The sequence below is a fragment of the Pelecanus crispus genome, chromosome 11 (genome assembly GCF_030463565.1).
Source record: "Pelecanus crispus isolate bPelCri1 chromosome 11, bPelCri1.pri, whole genome shotgun sequence".
Classification (NCBI taxonomy): Eukaryota; Metazoa; Chordata; class Aves; order Pelecaniformes; family Pelecanidae; genus Pelecanus; species Pelecanus crispus.
The window spans coordinates 4,138,024-4,152,673 of NC_134653.1; the positions used below are offsets into that span (position 1 = coordinate 4,138,024).

At 45.9% G+C, this 14,650-nt stretch overlaps 1 protein-coding gene across 8 annotated transcripts; it reads left to right on the forward strand.

The window, feature by feature from the left end:
• The first annotated feature begins 696 nt into the window (after window positions 1-696).
• Window positions 697-13,486, forward strand: DHRS7B (dehydrogenase/reductase 7B). 8 transcript variants are annotated; one of them, XM_075718472.1, is made up of 7 exons: window positions 697-715; window positions 7,250-7,425; window positions 9,067-9,182; window positions 9,889-10,099; window positions 10,789-10,881; window positions 12,373-12,525; window positions 12,884-13,486. In XM_075718472.1, the coding sequence occupies exons 2-7, from the start codon at window positions 7,275-7,277 to the stop codon at window positions 13,087-13,089; spliced, it is 930 nt and encodes a 309-aa protein (XP_075574587.1). In that variant the 5' UTR covers window positions 697-715; window positions 7,250-7,274; the 3' UTR covers window positions 13,090-13,486. The 8 variants fall into 8 exon arrangements, with proteins under 8 accessions (XP_075574587.1, XP_075574589.1, XP_075574590.1 ...); XM_075718474.1 differs by lacking the exon at window positions 697-715 and adding an exon at window positions 1,030-1,442; XM_075718475.1 differs by lacking the exon at window positions 697-715 and adding an exon at window positions 1,030-1,074.
• The last annotated feature ends 1,164 nt before the right edge of the window (window positions 13,487-14,650 follow it).

Below are 14,650 nucleotides of genomic sequence, written 5' to 3' on the forward strand. Positions count from 1 at the left end.
CTTTCATGCAGAGATATTGAAGAAGAGAATTTAGATCAGTGCAATCAGCAATGCACCCACAAAATAATGACCATTGCAAATGGGAAGCCTTCCAAGCTCGTCGGGGATCCTTTCTGGAGGTCAAATTGGTAATTACAGAAGACTCCCCTAAAACAAGCCACAGACCCAGCCCGCCCAGCTCAACCGCTCAGGAACAGCCAAATTTCTGTGTCTGGAATCTGACGGTAAAAAAACAGCCTCAGCTGGAGGTGTTTGGGGAAGCCAAACTACACCCACCTGCCCACTTCCCCACCTCTACCCGTGCCTGGCCTTCCCTGGCCCAAGGGACGGCGGCTTGGGCGCTCCCTGCCCCGTTCCGCAAAGCCCAGCGGGCAGCTCGGCAGCCTGGGAGGAGGCAGGGGGTGAGGAACACCCGCCCGAAGGGCTGAGAGGCCCTGGCCTCCGCGCTGCGGCGGGAAGGCGCGGCCCGCGGCAGGAGACCGCAGAGCCGCCTGGGGGAACCCCGAGCCGGCAGCGCCGCTCCCCGGCCGGGCAGCACCTGCGGGCGGACCGGCGAGGACAGCCCCCCCGGCGACTTCCGGCTGGTGTCGCGGAGTAGCGGTCTGTCATTGGGCGCTCTGGCGGAAGGCCCGCCTCTCCCCCTCCCGAGGCGCCTCAGGCGCATGCGCACGCTCCCGGCACTTCCGGCAGTGGCCATGGTGACGGCAGTAGCCAGGTAGAGCCCCGCCGCGCTCCCCGAGGCTCCGGCACCGGCCCCGGCCCCGGCCCCGGCCCCGGCCCCGGCCCCCTTCCGGTGGGGAGGCAGCCCCGGTCTGCCGGCGGCCTCCTCGGGGCCCCGCTCAGCAGCGAGCGGGGCGGCGCTGCCGGCTCCCCGCTGTGCCCCGGCCGTGCCCGCCGTGGGGTCTGCCCACCTCCGCCCGCCCGCCCGCCATCTCCTGAGGGGAGCCCGCGGGGAGGTGCCGAGGGGGCTGCGGGTGCGGTCCGCCGAGAGACGAAGGTCTGGCAAATGTGAGAGGTTGGGTGGAAGCGCCGCTGATCCGTGCGCAGGGAAACCCGGGGCTCTCAAGTACATAGGTCATCACCGTTACAGCTGTTAAATACCTATTTATATGTAAATTAGGGAGGGGAGAGACGTTAAGCCAACTTTCATTTTCTCACTATGTCTTAGGTGATTCTTGATTTGGTAAATGTCTGCAAAATACCTTCTCTGGCACGGCAAGTGTTTTAATTTTCTAATAATGCCCCTTTCTTTGTGTCCCAGACACCAGTAGAGGATTTTTGAGTGGGAGGGTTGGAAACGAAGCTTGTAACCAAATAAAAGTGGCTGGAAGATTTACGAGAAGATGATTTCTCAAGTCCGGTCTGTTTTTTGGGTGCCGGAAACATATTTTTTACCTCTTCCTGTACGATGGGGCAAGGTGGTTGTTTTGCATAACAATTAGGTAAAAACATAAGCCATTGAATGACTACTGAAATACAACAGGTGGTTTTCCTAGGTGTTGCTTCAAGTAATACTTGTGAGGCGGTAGCTTGTTCAAATCACACCAGAAAAAGTGAATTCAGAATATTACGACTGATACTTACCTCTCAGCAAACCTCGAACGCTTGTTCATTGTTGCCAGCTACAGAGAAGGAAACCTGGCAGCTACCCACGCATAGCACTTCGCAGCGCTCTTTGTAACACCAGCTGCCATAATTTCTTTTGAGAATTCCAGTCGGGTTACTGTATCCCTTCTTCCGAACCCCTTCTCTGTTTTCTGTTTGAAATGGTTGTAGTATTGTAGTGAGGAGCTCCGTCCAGTTCCTGCATTCCTTCTTAGGAGTTTTATTGGTTTCTGATGACCTCAGTGTATTTTTTTACATTATTTTCTGCTTGCAAAATTTGGAATGAAAGCTGATTATGTAAGCATGTAAGTGCAGACTGGCATTTCAGTAATTCAATTGTTTGAATTAAGCTAATCACTGTTTTTTCTCATTGGGTTTTGAATGAGTTTTAAGTTTAACTTACCGGTTACGGGGGATGTCACGAATGCAGGGGATGCATCACTACAGGGGATCTTGTGCGTCAGAGAAACTGTCAGCAAATTTCTCATTGGCTTATATTAAACACTGATTTAACAGACAATGCTATATGACTTTTTTTTTTTTCTGGCTTAGATGTCTGTAAGTTTTATTTCAGTTTCTTTCCAAAGCAGTTGGGTCAGTAAAACTGTTTAGCTCATATAAAATGCAAGTAATGCTCAATTTTCTCCTTGTCGAACATGGCTTATAAGGGATTTAGTGAATTTGGTCTGCTGGAGGGAATGCCCATTTCCCCAGTAAACATTGGGTTTTGATGCAGAGTGTGATGACAAAGTCATCTGTCCGTTCAGTTGTGCTCAAAGTTCTCAAGAATCCTAAGGAAAGACAGAAAAAAGTCCTTTTTGTTCTAATTAGCGTGGTACCCATTTTAGAGTGTGCACTATAAAATAAATCAGTGCCCCAAAACTAATTAGAGTAATAGAGAATTGCAACTAATTCACAAGTTGTCCTTTTTTTTAAGCATTGATCTTTGTGAATGCTCTGGATTCAATACTAGAAATTATTTAGTACTAGAAATAATCAGAGGGCTTTTGAATTCACCTCTCTCTTTTTTAATCAGGGGTTTAAATGACCCCCACATTTCAAAGGTCACAGATGGTATTCCTGAGGTTTGTTTTTAGAGGCAGCTCTTGGCTGTGCTAGCATTGGACAGAGCGCGTTTGCTTGGACTGCTGCCATTTCCAAATTTAAGTCAGGTCTGTCCCGTTAAAAGACCAGAGGGAGACACCATCTCACAGAGTCACTGGCAAGTGAGTTCTTTTCAAAGGTAGGATATTGTGCTTTCTTCAGACTAAAGTCAGTAGCTAATCAAGCTTAGAGCTGCTCTGCTTCTCGACAAGGGCTTCCATAGAAAAAAAAGATTTTTTTTTTTTTCTTTCTTTTATCCCCCCACCTTTTAAATGACACCTTTTCATTTCTGAAAATAGCCTCCCAGTTGCTGCCATTTGTCACGTAAAGGACAATGTGATTCTAGGTGGCTGAAGCTAAAGGAGAATAGGTGTTGTTTAGGGAAACTATCATGGTTTTAGTTTCTTTTAGGACTTGATCTCATCTTTGCTGCCTTTAGTGCACTCTTGACCTTATTAACTAAGATCCTCGTTCCTTTGGAAATCATTGTCCTGGCTTTTATGGGATAACATCCAGTTTTTGTTTTAAGGGGAAAGTGTTGTGTTTTGTTTTTTTTTTTAACTGGATATACGTGATTTATTTCATGGTAAGCCTTTCAAAAAGTTTCCAATCACCTGTATTTGCTTACATTATCAGTGTTCTTATGTCTGCTCTCTAATAACCTGCATGTTCCAGTCCTGCCTTTTGGGATGGAGAACTGAGAATTACAGGACCTTGTCTGAACCAATTATGAGCCGTGGCTTCTCTCCTGCTGATAACCTGGTGTCATAAACATTGTCTGTTAAGAATTAATAACAGCTTTTTTCAGCATGAATACCCAAATTTTCAAATGCAGGTGATAGTGGGGTCTCAGACTTCTGAGCAGGAGGTCTGAGGATATCCAATTCATCTCGAATTAGGGGTGGAAACCCATGTGTTCCCTGCCCTCCCCTGTGTTTTTAATGTGACCTGGCGTTACCTGCCCTGGGATGTCTTTAGCTACTTCAGAGTGTTATCTGCCTTAAGTTGGGTTTTATGCTTTTTATCTTCTTCCACCAGCCTTTGTCTTGCAATGTAGCATTTTTTGTTGGTGTGAATCAAGTCTTTTTTATCTATAATCTATCTATTCTCCTTCAGATTGCAGCAGTGTTTTTCTCTGGCTTTTGCAGCAAATAACCCGAATACTGAACAGAATATAACTTCTCCTTGAGGTTGCAGCAATTCTTTCCTTTGGTCTTTCCACCAAATAACCCTGAAAACCGAACAGAACATAACTGCCACCCTGTTGTGTCAGTGATCTGGCACTGGGCTCCGTAAGGTGGATATTGTTGAACATACTGCAGTGTGGCTCTATGGCTTGAGCTGATTTCCATGTTCTCTTTTTCCACTGATATTTATTTTAGCAATGATTTTTTTTCAGCATGTTCAATATGACAAGCTAAAATAAGGCCTCATGGGTTTGTGGCGTAAGCTAGTCTATGAAATCAAAGCAAAACTTGTTGCTGTAAGTCTAAAGTGCTACAGAAATTTTTTCTTCTTTCCAAAATAATTTAGTTCAGCTAGGTCCTCTTTCTCAAGTCTGACTGAACTGAGATTTTCTTTGTTCTGGGGCTCTTTTCAAGGGGCCGTTTGAGTACCTTCTTTGGAAGAAGGTACTGCAACTCTATGCCCCAAGAGAAAAGGCTCTACATCTCTGATCAGCTAGCCCTCCTCTCGCTTGCTCCCCCTCCTTCATCCAGTCTTTCTCTTCCCCATCCTGCATTTCCCCTCCCCGTATATCAGCAGGGTTACCTGTCGATTCACACTCTGTCTATGGAAGCTGCAGAAGTGGGTAGTCACTGCTGACTGGGTTCCTGGCGTGCTGCAGCCCTCGGGCAGAGATTGAGTAATTTGCCCAGTTCCTGTATATGATGTGGGGTGGGGACGAGAAAGAAAACACAATAAAAGGCTAGGAAAGATTTTTTTCAAATGAAAAAGGATTAAAGGCAGACCTTTGTTTAGAAAGTAGATGAATAAGTGATATGATTAAGGAGTGAGTTAAGCAGGCATAACTGGTTCATATTGATGAGCAATGGATGCTACCTGACCAAAACATGGTTAGCTTTTAGTCGGTAAGATGGGGGCTCTTTTCCACAAGCCCCTGTGGCAGAGAGTTCAGTCCTTGCAAACTCAACTTTTAATTTTGCCAAAGAACGTGAAAGAACTGTGCTGTAATCAAACATGGGACTCCCTCCCGTCTCCTAGTGTGGTTTAGTTAGAAAAGGTGTCAGAAAAGCCCTATCTTCCCAGTTACTTTTTCATCTGCTTTACAGTCATCTGCATTTTACTGAAATCAGAAGCAAAGCTGGTCAGGGCCAGATTTTTAAAATGCCTCAGCTTCAACCTGAGCTCATAAAGGAAGTGCAGCTCCACCTGTCAGCTCCCACTTTGGAAATAACAAAAGGTCCTAAACAGGAGCCGAAGATTTTTGATTCCAAAATGCTCTATAAGCCATGCTGCTCAGTATCAGCACCTGTTGTCCCTGCCCACATCTTGTCTTCTGAATCTCAGGAGACCTTTGAGAGAGGGGGGAAAAAAAAAAGGGACAACATAAAGAGGACAGCTGCTTTAAATGACTAGCTGAACATGAACCAGTGAGGAGAACCTCCTGCTTATCCAAAGAAGGCCAGTGGCCTTGTGTCTATGCAGCTCTTTCCCAGGAATTATTTTAGGGGCGATACGCACTCTTATGTTAAATCAGTACAAGATTAAATCACTTAAATCAGTACAAGATACACACTCTCTATGCACATTCAGCACAAAGGGGTGGAAGAATAAGACGCTGGTCTGAGCAGCTGGGTGCTGTGCTCATGCACTGCTTTGCAATGGAATGAGTTTAATCCTCCTTTTGGGTTTCTGATTTCCCACTTTGGGCATACTCCCTATGCCTGGGGGAGCTTGTGGCCTGATGTCTAGGTGCGTTATGCACAGGGTATTTACACAATGAAGTACTTTGTAGATACACAAGTTAGCTCATGAATGGGAAGCCCCACAGTTCCTTGAGAAAAGCTGTGTACTAACTTGATGGCTTTATTTTTAGACCTTGTCAAGCTTACTTAGAGCTAGGTCAGTTATCTTTCTGTGTTATTTTATTGTGTTATAGCTATACCTCCAGAAATACTTATTTTGTACAGTTCACTGCTGGTTCAGCAAGCTAGTTTGTTCACTGACCAGCTACTTGAGGAATTCTGTCCAAGCCCCTGATGGAAATCTGGAAGAGCCTGACATTTTCCACACTAGCTCTGTTCCAGGGCATGTAAAGCCTCTGTCATCTCTTCAGCTCCATACAAGCTCAGTCCTACTTAATGACACTGAATTCTGGCTTAGCGTTATTAGTTACCTTGTCTTCTGCTACTCGTGCTGTCCTTTTGCTTGAAGTAGTCTGAGTTGTGTGGCCAGACCTTTCCAGTATCTTCCTGGTAAAGGCCAATCTTGCAGGTCAAGCTGCAAGAGTTCAAACTCTACCTGCACAGCAGGGAAGATACACTAATATTTGGTTTTGACTTTATGTGCACCCCAAAAGTTGTATGGATTCCAGGAAGGGGTTGTAACTGACTTTACTGTGACATCAAGCATAAAAGCTTGGGGGTATATACAGTGGGAAAATTAGTGACCTTTTTTACAGCAGAAGTATCACTTACTCTTTGGCCATGTAGTAAGCTGTAACATAAACTACTCCCTTGAAGGCAGTGGCTTAGCAAGGAGTTTAGAGCTATGCACTGGTATCAGAATGTGATTCCAGGATGATCTAGGTCTCGTAGATCCTTTAGCTTGGGTTTCATTCACAGGTTTAATTTCAGTATATTAGAACACAGGTTCGTGCTGTTAAACTGCACAATTAATGTTGGCATAAAAGTAAAGAGCATGAATGTAGGCTTTAGTCTGCTAGATTGGACATGTTCATTTAAATCGGCTAACTTTTCTCTGCTAACGGGTGGTGAAAGACACTGGAGACGGAAGCACAGATTGCAGTGCATTAAGCAAGTAACGTGCTCAGAGAGAAAACTTACTGTGCATCTCCAGAAGATACGCTGGCTTCTATCCATCTGGGATAATACACAGTAATTGGTCTCTGGCATGTAGATACCACGGTACTGGCTGTTCTAGAGAAATCTAAGAGGCTTTATACAATCGGAAGAATGCAGAGACATACCCCAGCCCTGAGGAGCTTCCACTCTGAATACACTTTGTGTAAGAGAGTGAATCTGGAGCAAGATGGAAAAGCATGTGGGAACAGCGTCTCCGAACCCAAGTTTGTTACATGACAGCTGACAAGATCCAACACCAAGTGTCCTGCTGGGATGTTCAGATTAGCTTTTAAATGCTTAAAATTGGGTACTGATGTGAACTTTGGGAAGTCTAAATGAAGGGATGAGGAAATCTGTTGAAGATACCTCTGTATGGGATTTGGTTTATTGGTGGTCTAAGGCAGGGTTAAGAAAAAGGACTTCCCTAGTTTTCAAGCCTCTGCTAATTTTCTTGACGCTGAAATGGTCTGTTTCCTTTCATCTTGTGGCTCTAGGAAGACCGTTCAGAAAGGAAAACTCATGGATCTCACAAGCACAGTCATCATCCCACTGCTTTTTGGCAGCTTGGGGATCTTTGCCCTTTTCCGGCTATTGCAGTGGATGCGGATGCGAGCTTACCTCCAGGAAGCGGTGGTCGTGATCACAGGGGCTACCTCTGGCCTGGGAAAAGGTAGGTACCGAAAGAAGGGCACCAAAGAAAAGCAGAGGGTTGTGTGCACACACCTATTGGAATAAAGCAGTAATGAGCAGAAAGTTCCTATTGCTCTGAATTTTGAGAGACAAGGCTTGCACAGCCATATCAGTTACAACTATAGCCAGCACATATTTTGATGCAAGAAAGTCTCCAAATTTGTTGAGGAAAATTTTAATCATGCTGTATAAACTGGAGCTCGTCAAAGCAAGCGACAAGTTATGCTGTTCTTGTGCTGTCAGGGGTCTTTTCTGTAAATCCTGGAAAAGCCAGGAAGTCAAATTGTTTCTCCAAAACTTCCCAGAATGCATTCATATTTGTTTTATTTCCAGATACCCTGCTATACTTTCTACTCCTTCTCCCTGCCCCTCTGCCCCAAGTTAAGGTACCTTTTCTCTTGTGGTACAAATCCATCCGTTCTAAATTCAAACTCCTGGCAATATTAACACCAGTGAGTATTTTTTTTCTAAACAAACACGCAGTATTTTTTTTTTTCCAAATAAAATTTATTCTTTGTTTGAGTGGATACATTCTCTAATTCTGCTTTCTATACTTGCTTTAAAAGCTTCTTGAAGAGAAGACAAGCCACTCTCTGCTATCAAGGCCTTTCATTAGGATGAGTACATTTATAGAACAAATAGAGCTTAAATTGATGCTGTCTTTGCATGTGAGTTTGTCCTTAAGGACAGGGGTGTTCAGTAACTGAATGGCCAAAGGAGACGAAATGGTCCTGCCTGCCTGTCAGAACCAAAGAGCTGGGTGTGGTAAAAATTTATATTTCACATCAAGAAGAGACAGAACTAGTATCTCAGGGGAGACCTTGCAGCTGTGATAGGCTGGGCAGATGAAGTGCTCTGTGTTGTTGGCTGTATAGATTTCCATGCTACAGTGAAGTTTCCCCTCTTATTGACTCATTGGCAAGATCTTACACTATTCCCCTCACTCCCAGTTATTAATATACTAGACCACCTCTAATTACTGTGTGTTCTTAAACACCCTTCGTTACCACCCACTGTAATCTCTTGCACAAATAAGCAATTTGTCTCACTGGATCGCAGAGGGGTGGGGTAGAACATGTGATTGCCTCGGCAGCTGGTAGCACTGAAAGGAGGATGATAGCATGGCATCCATTCTTCAGCCTGTTCTTGATTAAGAGGATCACCTTCATGAAACCATTAGCTCCAAGGCTTCCAAAACCTTTGGAGGCGTTCACTAAAACTGAAACTCCGAAGAGCAGGCCCCACTGCATTAGATGACATACACAAAGTAACTGTAATCCCTCTTAAGAAGGGCATATAGTAAAAAAATTTAAGAGGCATAGGCAAATTCGCCCAGCTGATGGGGGAGGATGTGTAAAGAGCACAATAACTGCATAACCAGCACAGTAACTATGAACACCCCAGCTGCCTCGCCACTGTCACGCGTCTGTCAAAGTCACAGGAAAATGGCATCTTGCTGCAGCTTCACTGTAAATCACCCTATCGCTCAGGAGTAATAAAGCCACCTTAGATCCTCACCAGCTAAAAGAAGTTTTAGCCTGTCACCAGGTATGATGTGGATCTGCTCTTTGTCTCTGGCATTCAAATGTCTATTTTTCTCTCTTCCTTGCTTCCTCTGAAGAATGTGCAAAAGCCTTCCATGCAGCTGGCTCCAAGCTGGTGCTCTGTGGCAGAGACAGTGAGAAACTCAAAGCCCTGGTGCAGCAGCTTTCTACCATGACCAATCACCGAAAGAACGTAAGTGTGGGAGGAGAGGCTTGTTGTCTCGTGTGGCTGGGATTTCTGTTCATGTTATTACAGAAGTTACAGAATTGCTTGTGGGTTGTTCTCTTGAGCAATAGGAAAAATGCAACTCTGTGGCTAGGGATGGATATTGCTATAGGAGTAGACTGAGCTGCTGACATGTCGTATCTTGTGAAAACCCTACAAAAATAAGCCAGCTGAAAGATTCCTTGCCTTGTAATGGAAGTGAAAGCATGTGAGTGCAGAGTGCCGAGACCCCTTACATCTGTATGTCATATGCTGGATCTGGAAAAGTGACTTCCCTTCTGTTGGCTTTTATTTTTCATGTCTAGTTCTGCTGACAGTGGCTAAGGAAGGTATTGCTGGGTTCTGCAGAAGACACATGGGTTAAGTTTTTTACTTTTTCGGATGCATTTTCTTTAATAAGATAATAGGAAACTTTAGTACTTGAGGAAGATCTCACTTGCCCCTTTCCTGGGCTCTAGTATAAAGAACAGGCTACAGGAGCAAAGAAAGATGAGAGCACAACCTGCTTCTGTCATGTATTCCTACCAAATGGAACTGCTGCACTGTAATTGCACAGGGTTTGGACGGCCTTGCTTCTGTGCTTCCAGAGCTGGGAAATCCTATCATAAGCACAAACATACAGCACATTCAGCGCAGCCTGACTGGTCTTCTGCTAACTTTTGTTTATTCACAGACACACAAACCTCACACTGTGGTATTTGACCTCTCGGACACTAAAACTGTCCTAAATGCTGCTGAAGAGATCCTGAAGTACTTGGGTCACGTAGACATACTGATCAACAATGCAGGCATCAGTTTCCGAGGCACAATTGTGGACACAGGACTGGACGTGGATAAGAAAGTGATGGAAACAAATTATTTCGGTCCTATAGCCCTCACCAAAGGTACCCATGATCCACATTACAGGGGGACAATGGATTTGGCTGATACCTTCTGCAGGCCAACACAACTAAGCATGGCTTAACTTCTGTTTGTAATTGTGTTTGGTACAGTACAGTATAAAAGGGGAGGAAAGTTTTGTTTTACGGGCAGACCTAAAGGAGATGCTTGGGCATGACTGCATGGGAAGTACCTGATTAGAGATACCATCTTGTTTAACACACCTCCTGACTCTAGTCTGGCAGGGACTTATGAAGAGATATGGTTAGCTTGTCTGCACTGCTAAAACCCTAGAGAACACAGCATGGGTTCTAGGTGAAGCTGTAGCTTTCCTAGGAAGCTTCTTCGGTTACACACAAAGTTCAGGCTGGAGTGTGTCAGCTGCAAGAACTGGCAAGATGTACTGGCGGCAGAAAAAGAGCAAGTCCTGCTGACCAAGCCTGTGGAAGATCATAGCAACTGTAACAGCCTTTGTGCAGCCTCGGTGGCACAAGGAGTCTCCTCAGGTGAATGTCCCAGCCAGACTGCAGCTTCAGTTAGAGGTGTCCTAAGCACTATCCCTTGCCCAACCCCTACACTGAACAAGGATCCTGTAATTCACTTAAGCGTCTTTGAATGCTCTGAAAGTATCAATTCTTGACAGCAGTAATGGCAGGACTGTTATTGTGAATGGGTCTTTTCTGTCTTTTGCTAGCGCTTCTCCCCTCCATGATCAAGAGGAGACAAGGCCACATTGTGGCCATCAGCAGTGTTCAAGGCAAAATAAGCATTCCTTTCAGATCCGCATGTAAGTACCTCCACAGAAGATGGGGAAGACATATTTGGGGCACCAGACTGAATGAATACTTGGCTACTGCTTCCACATTTAGCTCTCTGTAGAGCTGGCTGCATGCAGGGAAGGCAGAGCTGTGCATCATTCTTAGTGTGGTCACAAGTCACTGACAGCTGTTGAGGAAATACAAAATCTTAGCCTGGTCTAAAGTTGTTAGGGGATGGGGAAGGAGAATATGTTTTCACTGTCTTGAAAACAACTTGATATTCCTATCTTAACACTTGAGAGTCCCTATAAACATTCTGATTAATTCCATAATTTTATTGCATTTTAGCCTTGCTGCTTGCCTGGTCAATCTCCCATAAGAAAGTAGGAACTTTTTGTTTTAATAAGTTATGAAGTGCTATAGTATAACCAATGCCAAAATAAAAGCCTAAACAGTTATCTTGATCCAGCAAACTCTTCATGCTAAATCAGTTATGACAAGAAATAATATTGGCGAGATTACTGGAAAAAGCCTTATAAAAGATGGAGGAACTAAGAGGAGAGTGTTTGGCATACAAGCATCTGTAAATCACTGAAAATAAACATAAAAGTGGAAAAGCACAGTGGTGATGGCATGAGAGTGGTAGGGCATGACGCTGAGCGAAGGAGAGCCGGGAACATCTGAGCCACCTGGTCTCGCAGATGATGTGGGTACGACTGCACCCAGAAGTGTGCTCTGAAGAGCTGCCAGAGCGCTTGCACGGTGATCAGAGCCATGTGGGCCTGGCAGCATGGAGCTCAGCTCTTGCCTCGGTCCTCAGATGGGGCACGCAGCCTGCGTGCAGCTCCATGTGCTGCTGTCGATCCTGCAGCCATGTTGAGGTGATGGCAGTCACGGTGGTAGTGACCAAGTATACATGGAAAGGGAGCGAGCGGAAGGAGTCGCTCAGCCATTTAACAGGGAGAAGTCCTGCCCTAGGCCACACTTCTTTACTCCTGTCTGCTTGTGTGATCAGGTTTTGACTTGCGTGCAGCCAAGCTCTGAACCTGCTCTGCAAGTCCATAACGCTCAGTGCAGGCAGGCTGGCAGGGTGCTCAGCAGTGAACGTCAGCTCTGCCCTCCTGTCCTGGCATCGCATTCCCCCAGCCCATCTTAGCAAATGCTTCCCAAGCCAGGCTTCGTGTCTCCCTTATTGCGAGTGGGAGGCAGCTTGGGTTCACTCTGTAGTGCTTTGGCATGGCTGTGATATTAAGCTCAGGATCCTAGCCAGTTTCCAAATTAAGTATTTACATTTTGCCTTCCTAAATTGCCTCTCACTCCCACTACCTGCTGCTGCCATTCACTAAAATAAAAAAAAAAAAACCAACCCCAAAACCAAAACAAACCTAGAAGTTGGAGAACAGCTGCTGGGTTCTTGCTGAGAAGTGGCTGCATTGCAGCAAAAAACCCATTCAGGGGAGTGAATCTTCCTTCAGCCTTGCTCCTTCTCCTTAGTGCATGGCCCTTTTCCTGTTTTTCAGATGCTGCCTCTAAGCATGCTACCCAGGCCTTCTTTGATTGTCTACGAGCAGAGGTAGAGCAGTATGACATTGACGTGACGGTTGTAAGCCCCGGATACATTCAGACAAACCTCTCTCTCAATGCTGTGACAGCAGATGGATCTCGCTATGGAGGTGAGATACAATTTTGTGCCCTGTATCTAAAACATCTCCACCTCACTCAGTTACTCCAAAGTGTGCTTGCAACATACGGCCTCTGGTGGGGCCACAGGTTAGCCCTGAAGTATCAAAAGACAACTTTGGATGCAGGGTAGGAACAGTAACCCCCCTAAATTTAGCCTTCCTAGACAGCAACTACTGACTTTCTAGCCCAAGCATGAATTATACCTGCCTGTGCTCCCATACGCAACTGGTGTAAAAACCAGAACGATACAAGCAGCCATGTACAGTTAGAACTGAGCATTCCTAGGAATAGTACTTAAGCGTGGGCTTACCTGCTGGCGTTGGTGCTTACTTGGCTTTCTGTTGGCAGTTATGGACAAGAACACTGCTGAAGGACAGACGGCCGCAGAGGTCGCTCAGGTGGTTCTCAACGCCGTGGGACGGAAGAAGAAGGAAGTACTTGTAGCTGGCCTAACACCCTCCCTGGCTGTCTACCTGCGAAACCTCTTCCCCAGGCTCTTCTTCACCTTAATGGCAGCTAGGGCGAAAAAGGAGAGAAAAGCAAAGGACTCTTAGAGCTCAGCTCATTCAAGCAGTAACTGCAGGGAGAGGCTAACCCCCTGCAGTTCAGCTGGGACATCAGCGGAGATACTCCTGCAGGAAAAACCTTTCTCAAAATGCTGCAATTTACCGTTACATGGGGAGTGGGAAGCGGTTTCCCCCATGTCAGGGCAGGCCCACTTGCTGGGACACAGTGCCTAAACCTCGCCTGAAGAAGGGTGCTTGGACAAAGGGGAGAGCTGAGGCTGCAGGGGAGGTAACTCAAGGGAACACCTTTGCAGCCTGGGAGGCCCATGTGCTGGAAGACAGCACCTTACCTCACCTCATTCCAGGCATGCTCAGCTTTACTGGCCTGCTACAAATAAAACCCAGCTGTTTTGCCTTCACACAAGCAGATCTTTGCTTTCCCCACCCTGTGGCCCCTGTGAAATACAGCCCTCGGCTGGGAGCTCTCGTGATCAGTGTCTCCTTCCCACTCCTTCCAATCTCATCTAGAACACTTCACTTGAAGTGGGGAACTTCACAGAACCTCTGCTTGTTAACATGCCAAATCATCTGATGGGTTCAGCTAAAGTCAAGTCCAGTGCCACTTTTAAAGAAGTAACTGATGTAAAATTTAAGTTTTATTTGGCAATTGTCTGAATCATGCCTTGCTGATGTACAGCGACATTTAGCTCTGCGCTGACAGTCCAGTATTAACCCCAGCACCAGTTAATGCCGGGGAAGCACTGAACAGTTAGAAAATAGCACAGCAAGCTCTGCTGTTGTGTGTAAACACAGCGCAGCTGATCGCAGCACTCCTGGTCCGCCTGCAGGCCTAGAGCACTGGAGTAGGTGCCATCCCGTAGATGCCAGGCACGCTGTCTCCTGGCAAGCAGAGGAGAATCTGTGTGCGGAGGGTGGACAGCGTAGGAGACAGACCCTTAGTTCTCATCTGTTTTAAAGCAATCACGGATGCTAATTAGGATCACAGCCATTAGGGGAACAATACCTGCCTGTTCACATACCACAGGCTTCAGGGAGTCGAGAGTGCTGTATTCCACTCTTCACCCCTCCTCCTCCCGTGAGGGATACCAGCACCACTAGGAAAAAGGAGTGGCTGCACAGAGATAGTTCAGTAAGGACAGAAATGATCTTTTTTAACTTATAACTGAAATAAAACCTACTAGCAGGAACCAAGGTCCAGACCCCTGCTGCCGCCTCCGTGCCCTTACCAGTATTCTCCACGCGCACTGCCTTGTATGTCCTGCCTGTGAGTGCACATCTGATGACAAATAAATTACACTGCTATGAAATTAATCCTTTGTTCTACTTCAGCTCCTCACAGCAGGTAACATTAGAGGAAGGGAAAGCAGGAGGGTTTTGTTTTCCTTTTCTTACATTCCTGCAAGGTGCTATTGTACCACTGGTAGTTGCAGAACAACATACCTCCATCCCATACCAGCCCTCTTTACATCATCTGCTAGCGTACGGTAGACACAGTGTGAATCCACACAGAGGATTAGTCACGCTAAAACTCAGGTTTTATACAGGTGTGCAGCTCAGCAGGGCCACCTTCTTCAAAAAGCCTTTTCTT